The sequence below is a fragment of the Pelodiscus sinensis genome, chromosome 16, assembly GCF_052426305.1.
Source record: "Pelodiscus sinensis isolate ZL-2025 chromosome 16, ASM5242630v1, whole genome shotgun sequence".
NCBI lineage: Eukaryota > Metazoa > Chordata > Testudines > Trionychidae > Pelodiscus > Pelodiscus sinensis.
The window spans coordinates 10,541,749-10,565,008 of record NC_143067.1 but is presented as its reverse complement, the minus strand read 5'-3'; the positions used below and the strand labels follow the sequence as shown (position 1 = coordinate 10,565,008).

Below are 23,260 nucleotides of genomic sequence, written 5' to 3'. Positions count from 1 at the left end.
ACCCTGCTACAAAAATTAGTGCCTCAGTTTCCCATACAGCATACTTAAAAAAAAAATTCTAGCTAAAAATACAAATACAAAATGAAGCACCAGCTTGATATTCATTGGTCTGTTAAACTAACCTCCCATTCTGTTGATAAAACCCTTCTTCAAATTCTCTCAAAGTTTTTCGTAACTTTTTTTTTTCAGCTCTGGCTTTCCAAAGTTGTTCTAATAATTCAGGCCTAAAAATTAAGAAAGAAAGAAAAAGGTATTGTCCAAGTAATAAGAATGAAACTCTCATCTGCCCTCTTAAAAACAAAGCAAAGAAACTAAGATGATTGATATTACATTGATTTTGTTCAGAAGCAGTTTGGTATCCCAATTTTTTTTTATTATTTAAATCAAAGACCAACATATGCTAATCATTAATAAAAGGAGTGCAATTTTTCAATCACCACAGAATTGTTTGAAACATCTTAATATGAGAATTAAGAACTTAGCTAACAGTAGAGGTTCCCAACTGGACACACACATGAATCGCTCAACACAAGAAATTTTTTGAGCAATACAGAAAGACAACTGCTTATATAGAGAAACTCAACATTTGGTGTTGTAGTCCTAAGTATGGTCAGTACAGTAATTGCTCATTTAACACTATAGATGCGTTTCAGAAAATGTTTGTGCTAAGCGAAACGTGCTATGCAGGCTCAATTTTCCCATTAAAAATAATGGAAAAGGTGGGGAGTTGTGTTTCAGGTGGTGGTGGCAAAGTCAATTTTTTGTTGGTGCTCGGTCATCAACGTCAACATTAGATATCTAGCAACACAAGTCACCTCTGTTTGTTAAAACACAAAAATAAAGTGAGCGGAGGAGCACTGTGACCACGTGTATTATCTGCTCATGCGTATTACCACTGTTTTCACCAACTTATACTGCTGCGTGAAGTAATCCACCACTTGATTATTTTCATGTTATTTTGGGAACGGTCGTGTTATTCAAAAAACTTTCCCTAAAAAAAAAAAAATTGTGCTATTGCAAAAACGTGTTAAGCGGACATGTGTTAAATGAGTAATTACTGTACTACTCTCACAACAATACTAATCACTTCCTATTGATACGCACATAGATGCTGCTCGGGTACTTGATAGTCGGAGGTCCCGAGTCAGCTTTTCTTGACCTTCTTCAACATCAGATTCCGAATTTTCAACGGGGCTTGAAACAGACTGAGTTGGGACATCAGTTTTTAAGGTATCATTCAATTCTGATGACAAACTATCACCATCCTCCTCTTCTTCCTGCATGGTGGTACAGAGGCAGTTTAAAACCCAATTTAAATAATTTCCCTTGAATATGCAAGGAGGAACTGAAATACTTAAGTACTTTATTTACCTTAATTTCTTCAAAGAAGTGGGCAGTTTCCCCTTCTATAATGGGCTGTAACATCTGACTCCGCCTCTTAGTTGATGGTGATCCCTGCAACAGTCCATATTTACTCTATGTTATATATTAATGTTGTTAAGTGGATAACTGATTAATCATGGAGTCAATACAATTTGTATCGACTACATAATTAGTCAATAAGGGAAGTGCTCTGTCCCAGCTCCCACCGGGTCCAGGAGCTACCCTTGCTGCAGCTTTGCTGTTTAAATGTAATAGGAGCCAAGTGCACAGGCAGCCTGGCTTTTACAACATTTAAACTGCAGAGCTGCAGAAGAGGTCCCAGACCTGGCACAAGCCAGAACTGAGCTGTTGGCTCACACTTGGTTCCTGGTCCAATTTTCATTGTATTTTCCAAACAACAAAAATTGAGTTAAGGAGTCAAGCAATGCTGGGGAAATCTTCTAGTTTAAAATCAGGTAAAAGCCATCGCATGCAATAGGCATAAAGTTCAAACATTTGCCTTCTGAATTTCCATTCACACTTTTACCCTTGATACACATCCAAAATCCACAGTCAATTAGGGAAACAATCTCCATAGTGATCTGCAGCCTTTGGAAAGATTACTTTGCACCACCTAAGTGGCACAAAGCAAACTTATACCAGCCCTAAAAAGAAGGCTGATGAGGCTTCCCCCAGTATGCAGGACTCCTGAGCTTGCTCAAAGCTAGCAGAGCCAGCTTTTCACCAGCAATTTCTGGCACCCTGAAGCCAGGTACAGTGCTCCAGGAAGAGGCAGGAGTACAATATGGCTGTCCCCAGGGGTAAAAGGTAGTTTAAAGCTACCTTTGCCATCCCATACGGTCAATTGTCCTGAGCACAAAGATTGTGCTCTGTAATTTTTAAAGGGAAAACTCCAGCATGGTGTATTTTTGTTCATGCTATGTTTTGCAAATTAGCAATTTTAAAATATTTGTCAGGCTAACACATGAATAAATATTTACTTTACTTACAAGGATGGGAGTAATGCTCGCTCTAGTCAACATTTGTTTCACAAGTCTGTATCGGTCATAGAGAGGTTTAACAATATGTCTTTCTTCTCTAGTAACCTAAAGAAAAAGAGAAATATGTAACAGAGTAGCATAGATCACACAGCCATCAGCTCTGACATCATGCTCCTGTAATACAGTGTGGATTATTTGTAACCTAATATTGTACCACTTTAGATAACACCCCAAAAAGAAATACAGAGCTTTGTTTTCATCTGAGAAATGACTTAAAGAAAAACCAACGGGAAGAATTCCCAATAGACAAGATGACAGTTCAAGCAGAAGAGTAGTTTCTAACTGTAAAGAGCTACGGGGGAATAGAAAAAAGGACCCAGATTGGAGCAGTGGCTTCTGATAACAGCAGAGGCAGGCTGAGGAGGAATTCTGCCAATTTTCTAAAAAATGAGAAGCAAAGTAAGAGAAAGATCCTACTGTAATGGAACATCTGGTTTTATTGCAGATTCTCAGGTCACTACTCTGATGGTGTAAAGAAGCCAGAAAACTGATATAAATGGCTAACTACGGATTCCCTCATTACAGGGAAATCCCTAAGTAACATAGGGGCCAGCACAGCTAACTTCTATACCATCCCCTTCCTAACCTATAGCATAAAGGGTCTGACCAGAGTACCACAGCACACTGGTAATACCCACCAGGGATACTGGCCCCTTGAACAAGAAGATAACAGCAATTTGAAATGGGCTTGGGAATATCCAGTGGTTGGACAACTAGTGATCTCGATCAGGGACACGTAAAGAGGCAGGATAAAGGCAACTGGATTGGAAGAAGATCTATCAAGGACAAATTTAGACAGTTAACTGTGAATAAGTGGAAAGAAATACTGCTGCTAAAGTCATCTAGCAAGAAAATACAGTTAATATAGAATTTTAGAACTCAGTTGTTCCAAGGTTACCAGCCCTCTTGTATTGTATCATTAAGTACACATGTTCAAAACTAGTACATCTTAAAGTTTCCTTGCTGCATTTCATTTTGGATATTTACTGTGTCTTAAAGAACTTGGGGGAATGGTTCAGAGAATATCTGTATCACTAGCACAAACTGCACTTCTTCCAAAAAGATAACACCAAACAATGCAAGGATACTGAATAACCTAAGACTATTGCTTCCAGCTTGTTAAAGTTTAGTTTTCAACATATCACAATTTTGATAGCTTATTACTAACAATGATGGATTGGCTAAGTTCATATGCAAACGGACATACGAAGTAACAACTACAAGCAACTGAACCATTTCCAGTAAACTAGTTCTATTTCACAACTGAACAGTATGTTGTGAGGTTTATTGTCCCTGAACTTTTCCAAACTAGATATAAAGTCTTAATGTTGTATTTACACAAAGTACTGTTACATCCCTATGACATCAGTTAATTGTGATACCCGACGGGGGCTGCTCCTGCCTGGGTGGGCCTGCTTCACGGCAGGCTGGGCTGGGCCCATCGTGCTGTTGGCAAAGCGCTGCTTGGTCTGGGTTGGAGCACCCCCACCAACCACAGCATGGCCTAGGGCGCAGCATGCTTGGGGTTGCTATTGCTATGCAGCCAGCCAAGGTCCTGTCCACCCTGCCCAGGATGCAGAGCTAGGGGCTGCCAGCACGGTTGAGGCTGGAGCTGCCACTGCAGCAAGGCCAGGCCAAGGTCAGGCCTGCCATGTCTCAGGACTGGGGATGCAGCTGTGGCCCTGGTTGCTCCTGCCCAGCATGTGGCTGGGCCATGGCAGCACGCAGAGGGGTGGAGGTCTTACCGAGTAACCGGTTAACTGTTTACATCCCTATTGCGTCACCTGTTAAAAGTAGTATGCAGGCTGAGCATTATACTGCAAAGCTGAGTCACAGATCCGGTCTAGCTTGTATACTGGGAAATGCATTTACAATGTACCATATATTTACAGCCAGTAAGACAACACTAAATTCAAGTCTTTTGAATTTCTGTTTTTGTGAAAATATTTGGCCATGCTAATTTAAGTAAGGAATCCAGCGATCTTAATCACAACTATCTGATCTGATTCCTAGCAAAAAGGAAACACTGGCAGCAGGAGAGCTGAAAGTCACACTGGACCCCTGGGAAAGGTGGGGGGTGGGGATGACCACCACGCTCCTGGAAGGGACCTCAGGGGGAAGCAGCGGAGCTGAAGGCAGCTGGCCCTTAGACATGTGGCACCTTGGCCTCCCCAGGCAGCCTTAAGATCTGCCCGGAGCACACTGTGTGGTCCTCCAGTGGCAATTTAAAGGATTCAGGGCTCCAGGCACTGCCACTGCTGCAATAGCAGGAGCTGCAGACCCTGTTAAATCAATACCCTGAGTAGTTGCCCCTTTTGCCCACCCTGTCGTCCATCATCCGGCCTGACTGGTAGATGCTTGCATAAGATTTCTCTTTCCTTTGTATGTCAATGGGCAGTCGATTCTGCAGCTTCAGAAGTACACACGTATTCCATTCCATAGCTTGCCTTCAACATTAACATTTTCCATAGTAAAAATTCCCCATATAATGATTGAATGCGATCATGTGAATTTTAAGATTATATATAACTCCACCAGAAACAATGGTAACATGGAAACTGATTAGCACAACTGATCGATTACATTATCTCTTGGTACAATAACTGTTAACAATTGGTGTCCTCACAGAATACTAGTTACTTCTTAGGCATATTTTAGAGTAGTTTTGAGGAACTTAAAAGATTACCGGCCGTCCATGTTGACTTTCATAGTACAGAAGACTTTTTTGGAGAGATGTTTTCTCTTCTGCCAAATGGTCTTTTGTCATTTTCTGTCAGACAAGAATAATTCATATCTATATCAAACACGCAAGTACCTTTTCAATAGCTAGTCTACATTAAGCAATATGACAAATGATAGGCATCTTAGCAAATCATAACATTTAGTTATAGTCCATGTATTCTGTCCTTAACTAAGAAATATAAATAAAACTTGAAGATTTTGGTAAAGAAAAACACTGTGCTGCAACGATGCATTTTTGTAAATGCCAATAAAATAAAATACAAATCGGCATTCAGCAAGTATTACAACCATCATCTTTCCTCTGCAAGTATAACAAGAATACAGCTAGAAGAGTGTGAAGTTCTGAACTAAATATGATTTTACTAAAAATTAAATGACATCTGAAACAAATGCAACCTTCGTTCCTGCTAGATAAACTCATCTACTGATAAACTGACATCTCAGATGAGCTATGTCTTACTGCTCTTTTACAAAGTATTTTAAGTAGGGATAGGAAATCCCAGTTAACTGGTCAAATGTTATGTTTAACTGATTAAATGGAGGTGGGCAATGGGGGCTGAAGCGCACTTGTCTGGCTTAAGTGCTCCTGCCCTGGTAAGGGTGATGCTTACCCATTAACCATTCATATTCCTAATTTTAATCTGTTGTTTTTAAGAAATGTCATTTAGACTTACTTTTATGTCTTCTGGCAAGCATCTTTCAACTCGTTTCTCCTTCAGTCTTTTCAAAATGATTTCAAGTGTAGCCTCCTTGGTGGGCTTCTTCTCTTTCTGCACAACTTGGGGCTCATCTTCATTTTCTTCATCATGGTCAAGAGAAGAGCCAAAGCTTTTTGGAAGAGTGTTACTTCGTGGACGTGTTTGAGGTATGAATTCTCCATCTGAGCATTTGTGCTTTTCATCTGGTTAAGAAATTTCCCCCATCCCAAGGAACAAAGATTTAGAACTAAATAGACAATTGCAAAAGAACTTATAGGATGACATACATTTTATGTATACAAACTATTTTCAATTAACCCTTTCTGAAGTCAGTCTAAATCAGTGGTCTCCAACCTTAACACACCCAAGATCACTTTTTAAATGACAGAACAAGCCAAGATCTACCACCCCGCCCCTTCCTTGAAGCCCCGCCCTCTCTGTTCTCCTCCTCTCCATCACTTGCTATCCCCACCCCTTACACTGCTGCTTCCCCCCCCTCCCCTAATTCTTCTGTAGGAAGAAGTTTTTCCAACATTTGGCCTGTCTAGACTTGACCAAATGTCAGAAAATCCCCTTCTTTTGGAAGTCCCCTTATTCCTCATGGGAAGAGGAATATGGGGTGACCGACAGATCATGTTTGCTCTTCCACTAAAAGAAGTGGAAGAACAAACTCATCCCTGGATGCAGAAAAGTTTTTCTGGGGTATCTCCGGAATCCTGAAAAACTCCTGCAGTCTAGACGTACCCTCGCTGGGTTGAGACAGGATGTGCAGGCTCTGGGTTGGGAACGAGGGATTTGGTGCGGGAAGGGGTGGAGGCAGGAGCAAGTGGATAAAGGAACGCTGGATTGGGGAGGGAGTTCCAGGCCGGGCAGTGTTGGGGTCAGATGTAGGGTTAGGATACTAAGTAAGCCACAGACTTCTGGATGTGAGGGTTCAGGAATTTGGGTTGGGGTATGTGAGGGGCTCAGGGCAGGGGGTTCCAATGTATGACAGGCTGAGATCTAGGGTCTGGGGGAAAGAGGAGTGCAGGAGTGTCATGATGCTGTGACCAGATGGGGGCTTGGCCCAAATTGAGGGTTTGTTGGCCAGGCTTTGTTTTTAAATAAAATACTATGTCAAACACAAAACATTTCTGCATTGTCTTTATTTCTGAGAAGGGTAGGGAACCTGTTTGGACAGGGTGCCAATGGGGACAGGTTTCTGCAGCTGGGGAGTGGAGAGAGGGAACAGGGGGCTCGGGAAAGGGGGGGAATAGGGGCAGAGAGTCCCCTGCTATCGCCTCCTTCCAGGATTCTCTTCCCCCCGCTCTCTCTCCCTCCCTCCCCACAAGGGAAGTCGGCACGTGCCTCCTACAGTGCAGCCGAAGTCCCGTGGGCGCCTGCCCCGGGGCCAAACCCCCTCTTCTGCGGTGCGGCCCACCCCTGCGGGCGCCTGCCCAGGACCATACCTCTTCTCTCGCGACAGGGCCAAACCCGCACTCCCCCCACTCCCCCACCTGGCAGCACGGCCAACCCCAGCGGGTGCCTGCCCCAGGCCAAACCCCTTCTCCCACGGCGCAGCGAACCGCTCCCTCTCCTCCACGCAGCGGGGCCAAACCCCAGAGCTGATCCCCGCTCCCGCGGTGCAGGGAAATCCATGCGCTCGACTCACCCCTCTGGCACCGGGAAGCTGCCACACTCCTCCTCCCGGGCCAACGCCCCCTTCCCCAGCATGCAACAGAGCTGAGAGAGGGGAGCAGCCCGTGCACTTCCGGAACCCCCGGAAGCGACGCGGGCTTCAGACAGGACTTCTGTCCACCCCACGGAAAGCCGGCACTACACTAGAGATAGGTAGTGGGGCTTCTTGGGGTGGGGGAAAAATGGGCAGTGGAAGGTGCCCGAACGCCTCACGATCGACTGGTCGAGGCCTCATGATCAACCAGTCGATCTAAACTGTTCCTGATTTTGGAGAACAGGATCCAGAAGCTAAATAATTTCTACAACTCTTATGGTTGTTCTTGATTGTGTAAATTATTTCAGTTTTAGTGTGAGGCAGTTTCTATTTGTCCAAGAACAAAACTTGTGCAGCATTCCATACCTTTTATTTGTTTTCTCAGTTTAGTAAGCTCCGTCATCCACTTTAAAACCTTTGGATTGGCTGCAATATCACTATAGGAGGGCTGGAAAAAGAAAAACACAAACTACATTTGCATAGGGTCAACCACCACCAGAGGAAGTTTAACCTCAACAGCTTGCTGAGTGAAATCTTTACAAATGTGAAATTTTTACATTAGCTACAGCAATCTAATTAAGTCACGCTCATCCCTCTACTTATTCTCCACACCCACATTATCTCAGCTGACAACTACAAGTCAGTGCCGTTCCACCTCCAGTCTCAATACTGGCAGCATGCTGCCAACTGCTAATGTTTTCCAGACTGAAACAGGAAAGGAGTGGCATGGTTACAGGTAACAACAGGAGAACAGACTGCAGAAGATGGATGAGTCCCAGTAGGAGAAAGCCCCATAGGGACTCGCTGAGGAAAATGGTCCCAAATTAACTTCTTTCCATTTCCCAGAAGCCCACCCTCCCACCACAGTTCTCCCAATGCAGCCCCTGCACAAAAGCTAGGCACATAAGGCCAGAATGTCCCCTTTACTCATGTTGGAGATGTACCTTAATCCGCAAGCAGACATTAGTTTTAATGGAACTGTTTATGGAATAAGACAACTTCAACGTAAGTAAGGGTAGCAGACTCCCGCCTTGAAAATTAAAAAAAATGCAAGGATTTAAAAATAAATAAATATCAAACATTGTTAGGATGTTAACTTGCTGACCACTAACTTACTTTGCTGTTTTTGTCCTTTTCAAATTGTTCCTCAAATTGCCTTATCTTTTTCTGCAACTTCTTGACCAGCTGATGTGGTGTCCTGTCTTCCTTTCTATCATCTTTTGAACTAAAGGATGCTCTTCGCGTTCTGAATGAATAATGAAAAAGAGTCAAAAGTTGTGAAGACTGCAACACAGCAGTTCCCAAACTGCAACTCTAAGTGGGTCAAAACATCTCTAATGGGGGTCACAGTCATCTTAAGTGAGTGGAGATGCCATTTTACAAAAAGGCACCCTCTACACACTGCACTATACACGTGTGGTCATACTGCATGGAGGATGCTATTTTGCAATACAAAAATGCTGCCCCCCCGTAGCATGACATCACCCATCATACATGTGAGGTCACGCTGAATGGATAACACCATCTTATAAAACCAAATGGTGTCCTCTGTGCTGTCTGGGGTCACAGGAAGCAACAGATGTGAAAATGGGCTCATACAGGGAAAATGTTTGAAAAATGATGGTGTAACAAATGCAAGCAACTGTATTATGTACATGCATTTCACAGGTCACATGGAACTCTAGAAGAGACACTGATCTGATTTATGACTAAGCAGAATGAAGAGGAAAATGTTCTTACCTATAACCTCTTTTCTCTGACATTACATTTCCATTAATCATCACTGTAAGGTTGTTCTATGCTCAGATGAAAACACTGACAGTTGGAAAAGTTGCTAGTCAAGTGTGGAGTTACTTACAAGAACTACCTCTTCCCTCTTGCCACAAGATTATTTCATCCAAAAAGCCATGAACTATTATAAAAACCAAGTCCAGTGGCACTTTAAACGGTAATACATTCATTAGGGCATTAGCTTTCATGAGATACAAGTCACTTCCACAGATGCTTGAAAGAAAAGAAAAAGGGAAGACATGGGAGTGTGATATTGGGGCATACCTGAAGTCACACTTTCATCTCTGTATCCCCTCCTTTTTTCTTTTCTCTTCAAGCATCTATGAAAGTGAGCTGTCTCACATGAAAGCTTATGACATAATAAATCTGTTAGTCTTTAAAGGGCCACTGGACTCCTTTTTGTTTTTGCTGAAACAGACCAACATGACTACTCATCTAAAAACTATTATGCTATTACAAAACCCTCTTCTACAAGGAAAATCATAATTTTTCAAACACAGATGTAAGGAGAAAGCCAGGGAAAATTATACCTCAAAATAAATAGGCAAGATATTTATTAAATGGATAGCATGTTCATCAATCCTACCTACAGAAATAAATGAATAATAAAATCACGAATAGAAATCAATTCTCATTCCTAGTATTCCAAGAGCTTCCCCTTGACCAGCAAGTTGGTTCAGTACACACTTAAGTGTTATTGTTTTATTTTGCAGGAGTGTCCAAAATATACTAAACTCTTCATAAACACAGAGGATGACGACATCCCTGCATCAACTAGCTGCATTCTAAAACAATTCTTTTAATGGAATCTGTAGCACAGGCCCCTGCAGTAGCGTTCCTAGCTCGTCGATAGTGTCCAGGATTCAAAGGCAGATTGAAATTCAGATTGGAAAATAGATTTTTTGTATGACTAACTGTATCAGAGAAACATTAATTCAGAACAATTCAGGAGGGTGTGCATGTTTAAAAGAACAACCCTAAATACGTGGGGATAGGGATTACCTAAAGTACCTTAACACTAGGGTTGTTTTTTTTTTAAATACGCAACTCTTCTGACTTAATACAAAACATCATGATTCTGTAGTATGGCCATCCATTCTTCCAAGAACAAGATGACCACTTGTCTAACTGAATTCCTAGATGAGAGATGAACTGAGTTAAAAAACTATTTCTTCATATTATCAACAAGTCCATTCCTTTCAAATTTTAGATTATTCTTTGGAATTATTTATTCTCTTAAATTTTCCTTAATCAAATGCTACTTAGAAAGGGAAAACAAATATTCCCCTTTTAGACTAAGCAATAGCATATAAAAATAGCCTTTTGGTAAAAACACAGAGCTGCTGAAAATAAGCTATAAACTAATATGCTAGTAATCATTTTACCAATAAAAACAGCTTTTAAGTCTCTTAGGGCTAGGAAGTCATGCTGCCACCAAACATATGCCATCCTACAATCCCAATGGTTTATTAACGATCAATTAGAAGATGGAATCCTCATCCTGAATTTGGATTTCCTTGTGCTTTTCTTCCAGGGTGCTTTCACATTGCTGACAGTCTCCCATCTCCCCAGTCTCTGCTTGACAGCGTAAATCCTTCAAGAAACTGTAATGTTAGGTGCTCCCCGTAACTATGGCTACCTTCCAACAGTCCTTGGGAGCAAGGCTTTTCCACAGCACAGATGTAGAACACAAGCTGTTATTGCAGACACAGTCTGCACAAGTGTAAATTGTTTCGCTGTTCAGTGGGCGTGAGAAGCTGCTGTCATAGGAGCTCTGTACTTTCTACCTAGACTTCTTCAGAGAATGCTTCAGAGAATGCTTCCATAGGGTTTGGGGCAAGTAAGGTTCCATAAACTGAAGCTGGGCCTCCTACCTTCCACACTTCCTTGACCAGTTTATGTGCAAGTTTTGGTTGTCCTTGGTTCCCAAAGCATAGAAGAGCGAAGGATCCTTTGGCTTTCAATAGACACAACAAAGTCCTAACTCAAACATTTCCGCCTCCAATTTTTGTTTAAATTAAATTCCCTCTTTAAAGTTTTGCTTGTGACAAAAAAAATTTGTCACACAACAGCACAGGGTTCAAAAGCAAGTTCTAGGGAGTACGTTACACAAAAGCTGCCACCAATAATGAATATCTTCAGGAATGTCTTTTCAGACTGTTCCACCCAGCTACCATACTAAGGCCCTTGAAAAATAAAAGTCTGTTGCTGCTGCTTCAATACTTCAAGGACTCTTCAAGCCCTCATGCACATCTCATCTTCAAGGCTAGAAGTTCTTTGCTGATTACATCTTTGTCCAAGGTTACAATAGCAGCATTCATTTTAGATAACTGTATACAATGCAACTTCTCCCTTTGAACGTTACAAAACATTTATTATCTACAGGCAGTCCCCGAGTTACGCGGATCCGACTTATGTTACGAACGGGCTCTCTCGCCCCGGAGCTCACAGGCAGTGGGACCGCCCAGAGCACAGCAATCCCGCCACCTCAACCTCCAGGGCGAGAAAAGCTGCTCCGGGTGCCCCTGGTCTGCTGGGGACCGTCTCCAGCAGACCAGGGACACCTGGGGCAAAGCCGGGGAGGTGGAGGGGTCCCGTGCCTCTGAGGCTTTGCCAGAGCAAAGCCTCAGAGGCACGGCACCCCGCTGCCGCTGCCGCTTTGCTCCAGGTGCCTCTGGTCTGCTGGGGACCGTCTCCAGCAGACCAGGGACACGGGGAGCAAAGCCGCAGCAGCTGCTGCGTGTCCCCGTGTCCCTGGTCTGCTGGGGGACAGGTAAAATACATTCATGTTCTCTCCAACACGAAGTTGAGAGATGCACTGCAATCTGAAAGATCCCCCAAAAAGAAAATTCTATCTTCTTGTTAGATTCTAATAAGACTTATCACTGTACTTGGAAATTTTAAAAAGCACTAAAATAACCTTCACTAATATAGAAGTTTTAAATTACCTTTGCTGTCCATCACGGAGATATCTTGTGGCAAGAACAGGTAGGGTTGCCAGATGGTTTCAACAAAAATACCGGACACACTTGACATTACATCACAATCTACATTATATCTTACTTAGAAAAAACTGGACATTTATATTTTCTCAATTTGTTTCCCAAACAGAAAGCTCAAATACTGGACTGTCCAGTTCAAAACCGGACACCTGGCAACCCTCAGAACAGGAAGGTACAGGACCAAAAGTCTGACAGAAAACTTTTTTTAAGCTGCTCTTCCATTTCAGTAGAGCTGGAAGCAACTTTATAGTGAAGATTCATTGGCCAACTATTAGGGAATGCTTTCTACTTCAACGAGCATCTCAACTAAAAACTACATCTTTCAAAGCTTCTTGCACTACAAGGCACATTAGAGCTAAACAATACTGCAATAACCAAGAAGAAAACTCATTACAATGTTAGAATCCTCCAGACACTAGTCCAGAACTGCTCCCCCCACAACTAGCCTGCTACAGGTCTCATCAAAACAGAACTTCCATTCTTCCCCCAGTAATGTGAAGTAGCAGCTGGGATAGAGGTGGAAAGTCTCAAAGTCAGATCTATCTGTGGGGAAGTCTAAAGGAGATGTAGCTGGGGAGCTGTCAACATTAAAACCAATCTTAGGAACTACACATCCTCAGCTGTGGGGAACCTACTCCAAAGGAGCTCCAAAGTGTGCAAGAGGAAGCCCTTCTTATCAAGCTCCACAGTTGGAGGGAAGCCTGTTCTAGATAGTGCAGTCTTTGCAGGAACTCTGCACCCCAGCACCTGCTGCCTTCTTCACAGTTTGGTACCTTTAAGACAAAGTTCCCTGGCCAAGTACATATGGCACAACAAGGCACTTGTATAGCAGTTTCACAAAAGGGAGAATCGTGATTACTTGAATGGCCACATAACTATAAAGTACACTTGGGCCTTCAATTAGTCAACCAAGTCTTGAAAAATGCAAGACTCTACAACAGAAAGCAGAGATACCACAAAAATAATTGTTGTTGTAACAGTTTTTTCCAATTTGCACCAATATACACACCTAACAAAAGAAAGTGCTTTTGATGAAGAGTCTAATGTTTCTGGATCACCCAAGAAACGCTGGCTTTGTCCAAAATCCAAACTACGATGCGACACCACCGGATGACAGTCCTCCAAAGGATGATTATTCATTCTTCCAGCTTGCGGGGAAAGCTGAGCTTCTCCAGATTCACTGTCCTCCTGCCAAGATTTAAAGGCAGGAAATGGCTCTACAAAATACAAACAAAAACACAAAAATGGCACTAGTCTATTAAAAGAGTAATAAAACAAACAGTGTCAAAAGGAAAAATAAATGTGTATCCAATGCTTAATCTTGTATGCTATAAACAATGTGCCACACACAAAGTAAATAAATATACTGAAATACATTAGAAAGCTACAAATTCTGTCAGGTATTTCAAAGTATGTCTAATGAATATGCATTTGTTTCGCACAAATGAACAGCATATTCATGCATTATTTCTAGCCGTAAGCAACTTGAAGACTATAGAAGCATGCATTTTCAGCAAGAGTTGCAGTAATGGATGGATTTCCAGCGTGCTTGACCAATTTATTTACATAGTTATTCTCTTGACACTTGAATAGTAAAATGTACACGTGTCAATTAGTTTAGGAGCAACGTCTAGCTGTTTAGTCTTGTCTGGGATTTTTTTTAAGATTCTGGTTTCTTAAACCTACCTCTACTATAATGTAGTTTTTTTTTGGGGGGGGGGATATTTTTTAGGGATTAGGCAACTCCAATCTTTTCCACATGTTGGCCTGCAGTCACAATTCAACACTACTCCTGAAACTATAATGTGCAGGCAAAAATGTTTTTGTTTTTGAAAAACCAGGAGCTGAACAAAAAGAAATTACGTATGTCAAGCTCCATTAGAAGCAAGGAAACAATCTGTTGGGAGACTGCCTTTAAGCAGCTGATTACAAAACAATACAGAATCTTTAAAAGATTTAAGTCAGTTAAAACCTTAACAAATCAGTGGATAGTGTCTTTTAAAATTCTCAATTTTTTTCTTGCTATATATTGTTGAAACAAGCAAATTTTGTCCCGCAGTTTGCTTATATTTCTGAAAAATAATTCATTTCTTTTCAAAAGGTAACAGAATCTGTATTTTCCAGTGAAAGTCTGGAATTTGAAAACAGAGTTCAAAGTGTGCAGAATGACAATAAACCCACAATGTCACATTTAAAAATAACCCTTGAACCTGCTTCCCATTGAAAAAGAAATTAATAGAAGTTTGTAAGTCAACTGTTTAAGCAAGAGTATAAGATACAAAAAGGGAAGCTTTTTCATTTGAAGATGAGAATTGTCCCAAGATTGGGGACAGCAGGTGAAGGGCTAGTTAGAAAGCAAACCATAACCATCAAAAAGGCAGATAACGGAACATATGGTTAACCATACTTACCCTCCCCTTCTCTCTGTAGATGCATTGTTTTGAAATCAATGAGGGGGAAAGTGATAGGGCATGACGCTAATAAAATGAAAAAGAATGGCAAAAATACTAAAGTGAACACACAGCACAGTCAGAACAAAACCATACATCACATGTAAAGCAGGAAGATACAGTACCATGGGAAAGCATTCCCGCTGCTCAATGACTCATTTTGGGCCAGGTCCTGAGCGCTCTCAACTCCCAGTAACTTCAATGGCAGTTAAGGGTTCTCAGCACTTGCCAGATGAGGCTGTTAATTGGAAGGCTTTACAAAGTTTTAACGAAAGAAAATCATTGACTGCAGTTCAAATAAAAACCCACATGCATCTCCACATGTTAACAAAAATCACATTCAAAACACAGCTTTGGTTCACAACTTGTAAGTAATGGAGATCAGGGATCTTTAATACACACAGGACAAACACGACAAGCTTCTTCTTTCCCCACCGAGAAAATTAAACGATTTGTCTCCCCGAGTGTTTTTTTCCCCACCATTAGACGAGCCAGCTTAGATGAGGTAAGAATCAGACTGGTCACAGACCTGTCAAGATTCTGCCACCAGATTATTATAATGAAAATGAATCCCCATCTTGCAAACAGTTGCACTAATGAAGACTTCTGCATTCTTAGAACCTGCACTCATTGGCTCACACAGATAGCCAAAAAGTACTGCACCAGCATAACTGCTTCGAAGACAGGGGCTATGTCTAGACAGACTGCAGAACTTTTCCGGGATTCCGGAGGTATCCCGGAAAAGCTCTGCTGCATCCAAGGAACACTGTTCCAAAAAAGGGGACGTGTTCTTTCGGCATCCCTGTATTCCTCTTGGCGAGAGAAATAACAGATGTTCCGAAAGAGGAGTTGTGTTCTGGAATTTTGGCCCCATGTAGACAGGTCAAATTTTGGAAAAATCTTATTTCGGAAAAAAAGCAGAAAAAAGAAATGCAAATTGCAGTTCACAATTCGCATATCTTTTTCTGACTTCTCAGCAGCCTAGACAGCCTGGGATCCTAATGATAACTGTAAACAGGACTGAAGAACATCCAAACCTAGAACACTACAGCAACAAAATAAAGGAAATTGTCTTCCATACAATACCATCATGAGTTTACAACCCCAAACATGTGGACATACCTTTCTTTTAAAACAATTTACACGACTGATCATAAATTAGCTTAAGAATTGGATATATGAAATCAAGATTATTCTATATGTTGAGAACTCATGAAAACAAAGAAAAATGAAAACTACATAGGTCTTTTAATATATAGCAGAACAGATTAAAACTGACAGTGTGCACCAGAATATAAATACCGGTAAGCAACTGTGAGTGAAAACATGTAAAATACGTGTCTTTATCTATGAATAAGCCATAATGGTCAAATCTGGATGCTTAACTTTGAGCAAAGATCTAAAACTTGGCTTCATGGTCTTCAGCATCCTCAGTTACTCCTGTATCAAATGTTATGCCCTCCAACAATGAAATTATATTAGCACCCAAGAGCATAAATGGGCAACTAATCCAAATATATAAATAGAACAAACAGTTCAATTTAGCTCATGGGAGGTATGAAGGGAAATGTGTGGATTCATGCAGGAAGTTGTTGTGGAGACCAATAATTTGCAAATAATATGCATGGGTAAAATAATCATCAAGTAGGTGACAAACTACAACAGTAATTTTCTCAAATGATTATCATGGTTTGATCTTCAGAGTATAATTTTATATATTGAGATGTGCTGGATCTGCTTGATGTGTCACTAAGGAGACGTCTACACAGTAGTGTTATTTTGGAATAACTGACTTTAATCCAAAATAATATATAGTCTGCGTCTACACTGCAAGCAGTTATTTTGATATTATGTCAAAATAATGTTGAGTTGGAGGACTTCTTACTCCGACTCCTGTAACCTTCATTTTATGAGTAAGGGAAGTCAGAGGAAGAATGCTCTCAGACTTCCTGCTGTATAGACAGCACCAAAAGCCGAAATAAGGTATTCCGACTTAAGCTACATAACTGACGTAGCTTAAGTTGGGTAGCCTATTTCAGCTTTAGCCCTGCTGTGAAGATGTGCCATAAGATTTAAGTCTTGTTTCTCTATGACAAGGGAAGGAACAGCCTTCCGTCTTGGAAGTATGAAATCTATCAAAGATGATCTGGCAACACTTGTGGTTTCAATCTTGGCAAGGGGAGGAGGAAGTGGCTATGTGCACTGACACTCCCTTCCTCCAGCTAGGGAAGTGGCAGTGCACGAAACACTTGTCTGGAAGCTTTTCCCATTGCTTGCATAGCAGTGGAGGGCAGTGCCTAGGAGCACTGAGAGACACGGAGTCACATGTCCCGGGAGTTGGGTGCCAGGTAAGCGCCCCACTCCCACGTCCTCAGCACACTCCTGCACCCTCCCTCAAAGATAGACTTTGTTTACCCTTCATTATAGCAAACACCGATGGTCTGGAAAATTTCATAATCTCGTATCACCTATTTCCCAAAATTGCTGGATTAAAGAAGATCAAGTGTATACAGATTGCACTAGTTTGTAAAAAGGTCTATTCTATTCTTTATTTTAAAAACCAAAAGAGTAAAGTAAATGGACTCTGATCATACTATTATTGATGACAGTGAACACTAACTTTCCTCATATTTCAATTCCATTTAGCCTAGGTATAAGTGGTTTGATAAAAAAATATGCATCATCATAACAAAAATAGATTAGACCCAACTAGGAATGTGAAAGGTTAACCAGTAAGCACGTGACTCCATTTCTCCAGACGCTCCTAGGCACTGCCCTCCACTGCTATGCAAGCAATGGGAAAAGCTTTCAGACAAGTGTTTCATTGCACTGCTACATCCCTAGCTGGGAGGAGGGGAGTGTCAGTGCACACAGCCACTTCCTCCTCCCCCTGCCAGGATTCAAACCACAAGTGTTGCCAGACCATCTTTGATAGATTTCAAACTTCCAAGACGGAAGGCTGCTCCTTCCCTTGTTTCTCTATGACACGCTTACTAGCCCCCCCCCCCGAAACTAATCATTTAACCAGTTACACATCACAGTAACCAGTTCAGTTCATTAAATGGTATTTTACATCCCTGGATCCTACTTAATACAAATATTTCAAAAGGTGATGCAGGAAAAAATTATGGTTTGGAGTTTTTGCATTTATGATGTATACAGAAAGCCTTAAATGTTAATTCCCCATCCCATTTGGTTGGAATTAAGAACTTAAGTTAAAAATGTAGGTCTTGTTTATCGTGTAATACTATAAAGAACTGGTAGGATCATGATTACAGAGAAATCTAATTGAGAGAAGAAATTATATTTTTCATACATTTTAAAGTACTTTTGTTAACCCCAACAAAACCCAAACTTCTGAACGTTTGGAAGAAAAAGTTTCTTTTAAACAGTCTAATATCTTTCTTTCAGCTGAAACCTGAAAATTTCTCAATATACAATTTTAAGTTTTCCAATGGAACAGGCAAGACAATAACTTGACATTCCTAATATTTCTAAAGCCAAAAAAAGGTTTTTTTTATTTTCAGGTCTAATCAGATGTAAATTGAGTAGACAGTATTTAATAATTTAATTTTAAAATGCAATATAAACATAAAAATATTTACTCTTGCCTTAAATCACTATTACGGAATGATGCACATTAAGTTAAAAAAAGTCATTCACAAGAAATTACTTTGCTAGCATTGTAACAGAAGATCAAAGCAAAGATTTCAAAGGAACCGCAGGAATTTACATGCCAGGGTTTTGAGACACCTAAAATCCCTTAGGAGACTTAGAATATCCCTAGTCTAAACACAGTGGTTTACTGCTTGGTTGGTTTTTTGTTTCTTTAAAAAAAAAAATTCAAGCTATTTTTCCCCCCATTTCAATATCTAAGTCTTTTTTCCCCCCTTAACTGGGCAGTAGACTGGCTCTTGCTTCGGCAGTTTGAAGTCCTATACATGATAATAAACATTTCCAGTGTAAATATGTATTCTTCAGAAAAAACTGAAGAAAAAGCAAGCATGAGCAGATAGCTAGCCTCTAAATAATTAAAATATTCTACTTATAGAGTTGTGAATTCACCATAGTTAATTCAAGAGATTAATGCAAAACAAATTAACTAGATTTGTTAGATATCCTCTGGAATGGTGGTTGAAGCATTAAGGGACATATAAATGTTTAGCATATCTGGCATGTAAATACCTTGCAATGGTGCTTACAACAGAGCCATGTGAATGCCTCTTGTCACTGTCAGGGAACATTGTAAATAAGAAATGGGTAGCATTATCTCCCATAAACATAAACAAACTTGTCAAAGAGTACGTCTACATCGCACGCTTATTTTGAAATAAGCGATTTCAGAAAGAAAATTCCAAAATACCTTACTTGGAAATAGCACATCTACTCTACAGGGAAGTCTCAAAATTAGACCAAAGCAGGCTGCCCTAATGTGAACATGCTTTCTCAATTTTGAGGCCCAGAAGGCACTGGGGAGTAATTACTTTGAATGGCCCTGGAGAAGCTATTTTGAAATAGCAGTAGTGGAGCATTCACACTACTGCTATTTCAGAATAAGAGTTATTCCTTGTGGAATGAGGCATACAGATTTCTAAATAAGACATCTGATATTTCAAAATGATTTTGAAACAGAATTGCTGTGTAGATGCCCACATTGTTATTTCGAAATAACGGCCGTTATTTCAAAATAACTGTGCTGCGTAGACCAGGCCTGGGCAAAATACAGCCCACCAAGCCACCGGATCCGGCCCATGGAGGCAGCGGGAAGCCCCAGGCAGCCTCCCAGCTTGCCCTGCATAGAAATGCAGCTGCAGGGCTCCGTTTCTGTTTTAAAACTGGAGGGGAGACCTTTTAGGAGCCATCCTGCCCCCAGCACATTCCCATTCTGGTTTCTGGCAGAAACTGACCAATGGAAGCGGCGTGTTAGAGTAACAGGCAGCTAAGAAGAATCACGCCCCCTTCTCCTGGGCTCAGTTATTCATGAAGCATATGGCCAGGCAAGCAGGCTTGCTGGCTGGGAATTTTAAGCTCTGCACACAGGCAGGCAGGCTAGTTTGGCAGCTGGCAAATAAGTCTCTAGGCCACAGCCTGCTGCTGACACCCCAGTACTTTCCTGCCCCAACTCTTCCCCCCCCATATCCAAAACCTCTGTCCCCCCCCCCTTACATCCATATACCCTCCCAGATTTGGCACCCCAATCTCCTGCCCCAGATCACAATATTCTCCTACCCTAGGTCACATCCCAAATCCCTGCACCCCAGTCCCCTGCCCTAAGTCACAACTGCCTGCCTCATCCCAACTCCCTCCCAGACTCCAAGCTCCCTCCTGCACCCCCAATCCCTTATCCCAAGCTCCCTTCTGCACCCAACCACACCCATTAATATCATGGAAGAGAGGTCAAGCGGCCCTCGACCACTTTCCAAAATCTTGAAGTGGCCCCCTATCAAAAATGATTGCCCACCCCTGGTGCAGACGTACCCTTAGTGGCTGGCTGAACAAGTAGAAGAACTGAGTGGACTTGTAGGCTTAAACGTTTTACATTTTTAAGGGCAGTTTTATACAAAAATTCTACATTTGTAAGTGACACTTTCACAATTAAGTGATTGCTGTACAATACTTATACCAGGTGTACTGAAAAATACTACTTTTGTATATATTTTTACAGTGCAGATATTTGTAATAAAATATAAAGTGATCACTGGTCACTTTATATGCTGTATTGCAATTAAAATCGACATATTTGAAAACAGAAAAAAATCCCAACATTTTTATAATAAATGTAAACTGGTATTCTATTAACAGCGTGATGAAGCATGACTGTGTATTTAATCTTACAATTATTCCCAATCAATATTTTACTAGTGTCAGACCTACTTATTATCATGATTTTGAATATTCTGCAAAAAATCAGAATAAAATTACCTTCCCATTTGTCACCATCAGATACATTCTTCAGATCTAGATGTGGTACTTGGATACATGTTGCTTCCTCAAGAACGTTAACACTTCCATCTCCTGATATTTCTGATTCAGTGTTTGCATTCAGGTCACAAATCTTACTACTAGAATCCTGTATTTAAATAAGTTGTACATTTTATTTTCATCATCTGGTAATTAGGCACCAGGAACTAGCAAGTGCCAATCTTAAAATTTGTCATTAATTCTTTGTGTAGCTTAACACCTGTCTACTTCTCTACCTGAAAAATTAACATATTGCCATAAACCTTCTGACTCTTTATAAGAGGAACTAACATTTGTACAGCACTCTGAAAATGTAAAAAACTACCCATTTAAAAAAAGTTAGCCAAAGATGTAATTGTTCATGAAAGATTATTTCACCACTAAAGATCTACATTTACCATCTGATATGATTTTCCATTACCACATGCCACAAAAACGTAAGATAAATTATTAAAATTCTAACCCAAGTTTGCTGACATAGTGGAAAAAACTGTTTGAAAACATCAGTTTAGAAAAATAAGGAAAAAAATGAAAGCAGCAAATTCTTACCAGAAGCAATTGTAAAGACATTTTTTCATTATCATCAACTGATTGACATTCTTGCCTAAAAATAAGAGGTAAACTAGTTATAGATTTTAAAAAGATTGTTAGCTAATAATAAAGGTTAGTTATATTCTGCTCTTCACAGGTAATGAAAACACTACCCTCAATAGATGGAATCAGACATATAGGACACTGGCAAATTATTTAGAGATCTTTATATGGAGGGCTTTTAAAGACCTTCAGAAATCTCATTACTGTTCTTGCAATTTCTGCCGACAAGAGAACAACAAAAGAGAATATTTTGCTGCACTGGTGAAAAAAATTGGGTAGCAAATATTACTGGACTAGAAATATTTTAATTCTTCAGTTTGATCTTCTCCAGCCAACGCTTAAGATATGAGCAGTTAACAACTAAGACAAGTTTGTTTTGAAAATCTTTAAAAAACATCAGCTGTACTTCTAGCTGCACCAATGCTGCCACTGATACCTTTACCCACATCTTTCCTTCCCAAGACAAATGGCTGTGCAAATTTACAGTCAAACAATCCTATTTTTGCCTTAACTCTCTTTTTGAATGAAAAAACAAGTTCTATGAACTCCAGACACCATCACTACAGAAAGTTTTTGTCTGATCTTCCATATTATTATTGTGTTGTGACCAATTACCATAACAAATTCACATTTTAAAAATAATCCACAACTTCCATCTCATATTAGTGAAAATGAAATGCATACCTTTCACTGTTTTCTTCATCAGCTTCTGCATCTTCATTACATGGCTTTAACAATATGCCAGCTGTCTGTGGACAAAAGATTAAGTTGAGACATTTTTCAAATAATATTTTACAAAGTGAAAAATCTTCCTATAATCATTGGGGGAAGGGAGGGGAAGCTTTGTGTGGATCATGAATCAGGTCCAACTGCATGAATGCTTTATATTCAAATAAAGCCAGCAAACCTTTTAAGCAAATAATGAGAGAACATACAGTACACAATACTAGAAGTACAGCAGTAACTTTCCATTCTCAGGGTTTTTTGTTCATCTAGGCTTGTTTAGGATGTGGGCAGCATTATTCACTGGAATGTGCCAAACTTAGAGCAAATTTTGGGTCTGAACATTGTTAAGACCGCAACATTACCTAAGTCTAAGAGATAATTATGTTGGAGGAAGGTTTCTGTTCAGTATGTGTAAAACTAAACATGTCTGATGGACTTTCTAAAAAGAGATTATTAACCCCAGTAACTAAATAAAGCAACAGCAGGGCTATAAAGAGATGGAGAAATCCTGGTAGTTACTATGACACCATCTCAGAAAAGAATGGTAGATGGATACACATTACCATTTGTTTATTAAATCCTAATACAGGTAAGACTGACTGCTCCAGCTTGGAATTCATTGATTTTTTTTTTTTTTTTAATAAGAGTAAATGCTACTACAGTAAACTTCCAATAATCTGGCATCTTTGGGACCCAGGAGGTGCTGAATTATTGGAGATGCTGGAATATCAGGGGGTACTCCGGAAGGGGGGCTGTCAGGAGTCGGGGCGTGGGGTGTCGGCGGGGGAACCCCGCACAGCCGCTTACGACAGGCCAGCTGGGGCTGCAAGCGGCAGCGGCAACTTGGGGAAGTGGCGGGGCAGAGCAGCTGGGGTGCTGCCGGGTTGGTCCCGCAGCACTGCCCTATCACCTGAGCGGCGATGTGGGACCAAGCCAGCAGCACCCCAGCTGCTCTGCCCGTGGCTTCCCCAAGTCTGCCACTGGTCAGTTTCAGCAGCGGACTTGGGAAAGCGGCACAGAGCAGCTCCAATTGTCCGGCTGGCCAGAGCACTTCTGGGTTCCAGTTGGTGCTGGACTATCGGGAGTGCCGGACCACTGGATGCCGGACAATTGGAGTTTTACTGTATTATCAAGTGAAACCAAAACAGATTGCCATAGTAGG

The 23,260-nt window shown here is 40.9% G+C and overlaps 1 protein-coding gene across 5 annotated transcripts in view; it reads right to left on the bottom strand.

Annotated features, from left to right (window-relative positions):
- The window catches only part of FAM13B (family with sequence similarity 13 member B), a 103,435-nt gene that overhangs the window by 3,203 nt on the left and 76,972 nt on the right, over window positions 1-23,260 (bottom strand). For 4 of the 5 annotated variants that reach the window (XM_075900463.2, XM_089769471.1, XM_006116004.5 and 1 more), the window contains 13 exons: window positions 22,057-22,121; window positions 21,328-21,382; window positions 20,740-20,887; window positions 14,779-14,844; window positions 13,377-13,584; window positions 8,691-8,820; window positions 7,941-8,022; window positions 5,840-6,066; window positions 5,110-5,193; window positions 2,373-2,468; window positions 1,372-1,455; window positions 1,105-1,277; window positions 123-224 (listed from right to left, as the gene is read on the bottom strand). In XM_075900463.2, the coding sequence (XP_075756578.2) occupies window positions 123-224; window positions 1,105-1,277; window positions 1,372-1,455; window positions 2,373-2,468; window positions 5,110-5,193; window positions 5,840-6,066; window positions 7,941-8,022; window positions 8,691-8,820; window positions 13,377-13,584; window positions 14,779-14,844; window positions 20,740-20,887; window positions 21,328-21,382; window positions 22,057-22,121 (1,520 nt within the window). The remainder of the gene's footprint in view (window positions 1-122; window positions 225-1,104; window positions 1,278-1,371; window positions 1,456-2,372; window positions 2,469-5,109; window positions 5,194-5,839; window positions 6,067-7,940; window positions 8,023-8,690; window positions 8,821-13,376; window positions 13,585-14,778; window positions 14,845-20,739; window positions 20,888-21,327; window positions 21,383-22,056; window positions 22,122-23,260) is intronic. The other variant, XM_006116005.5, reaches the window with a different exon arrangement.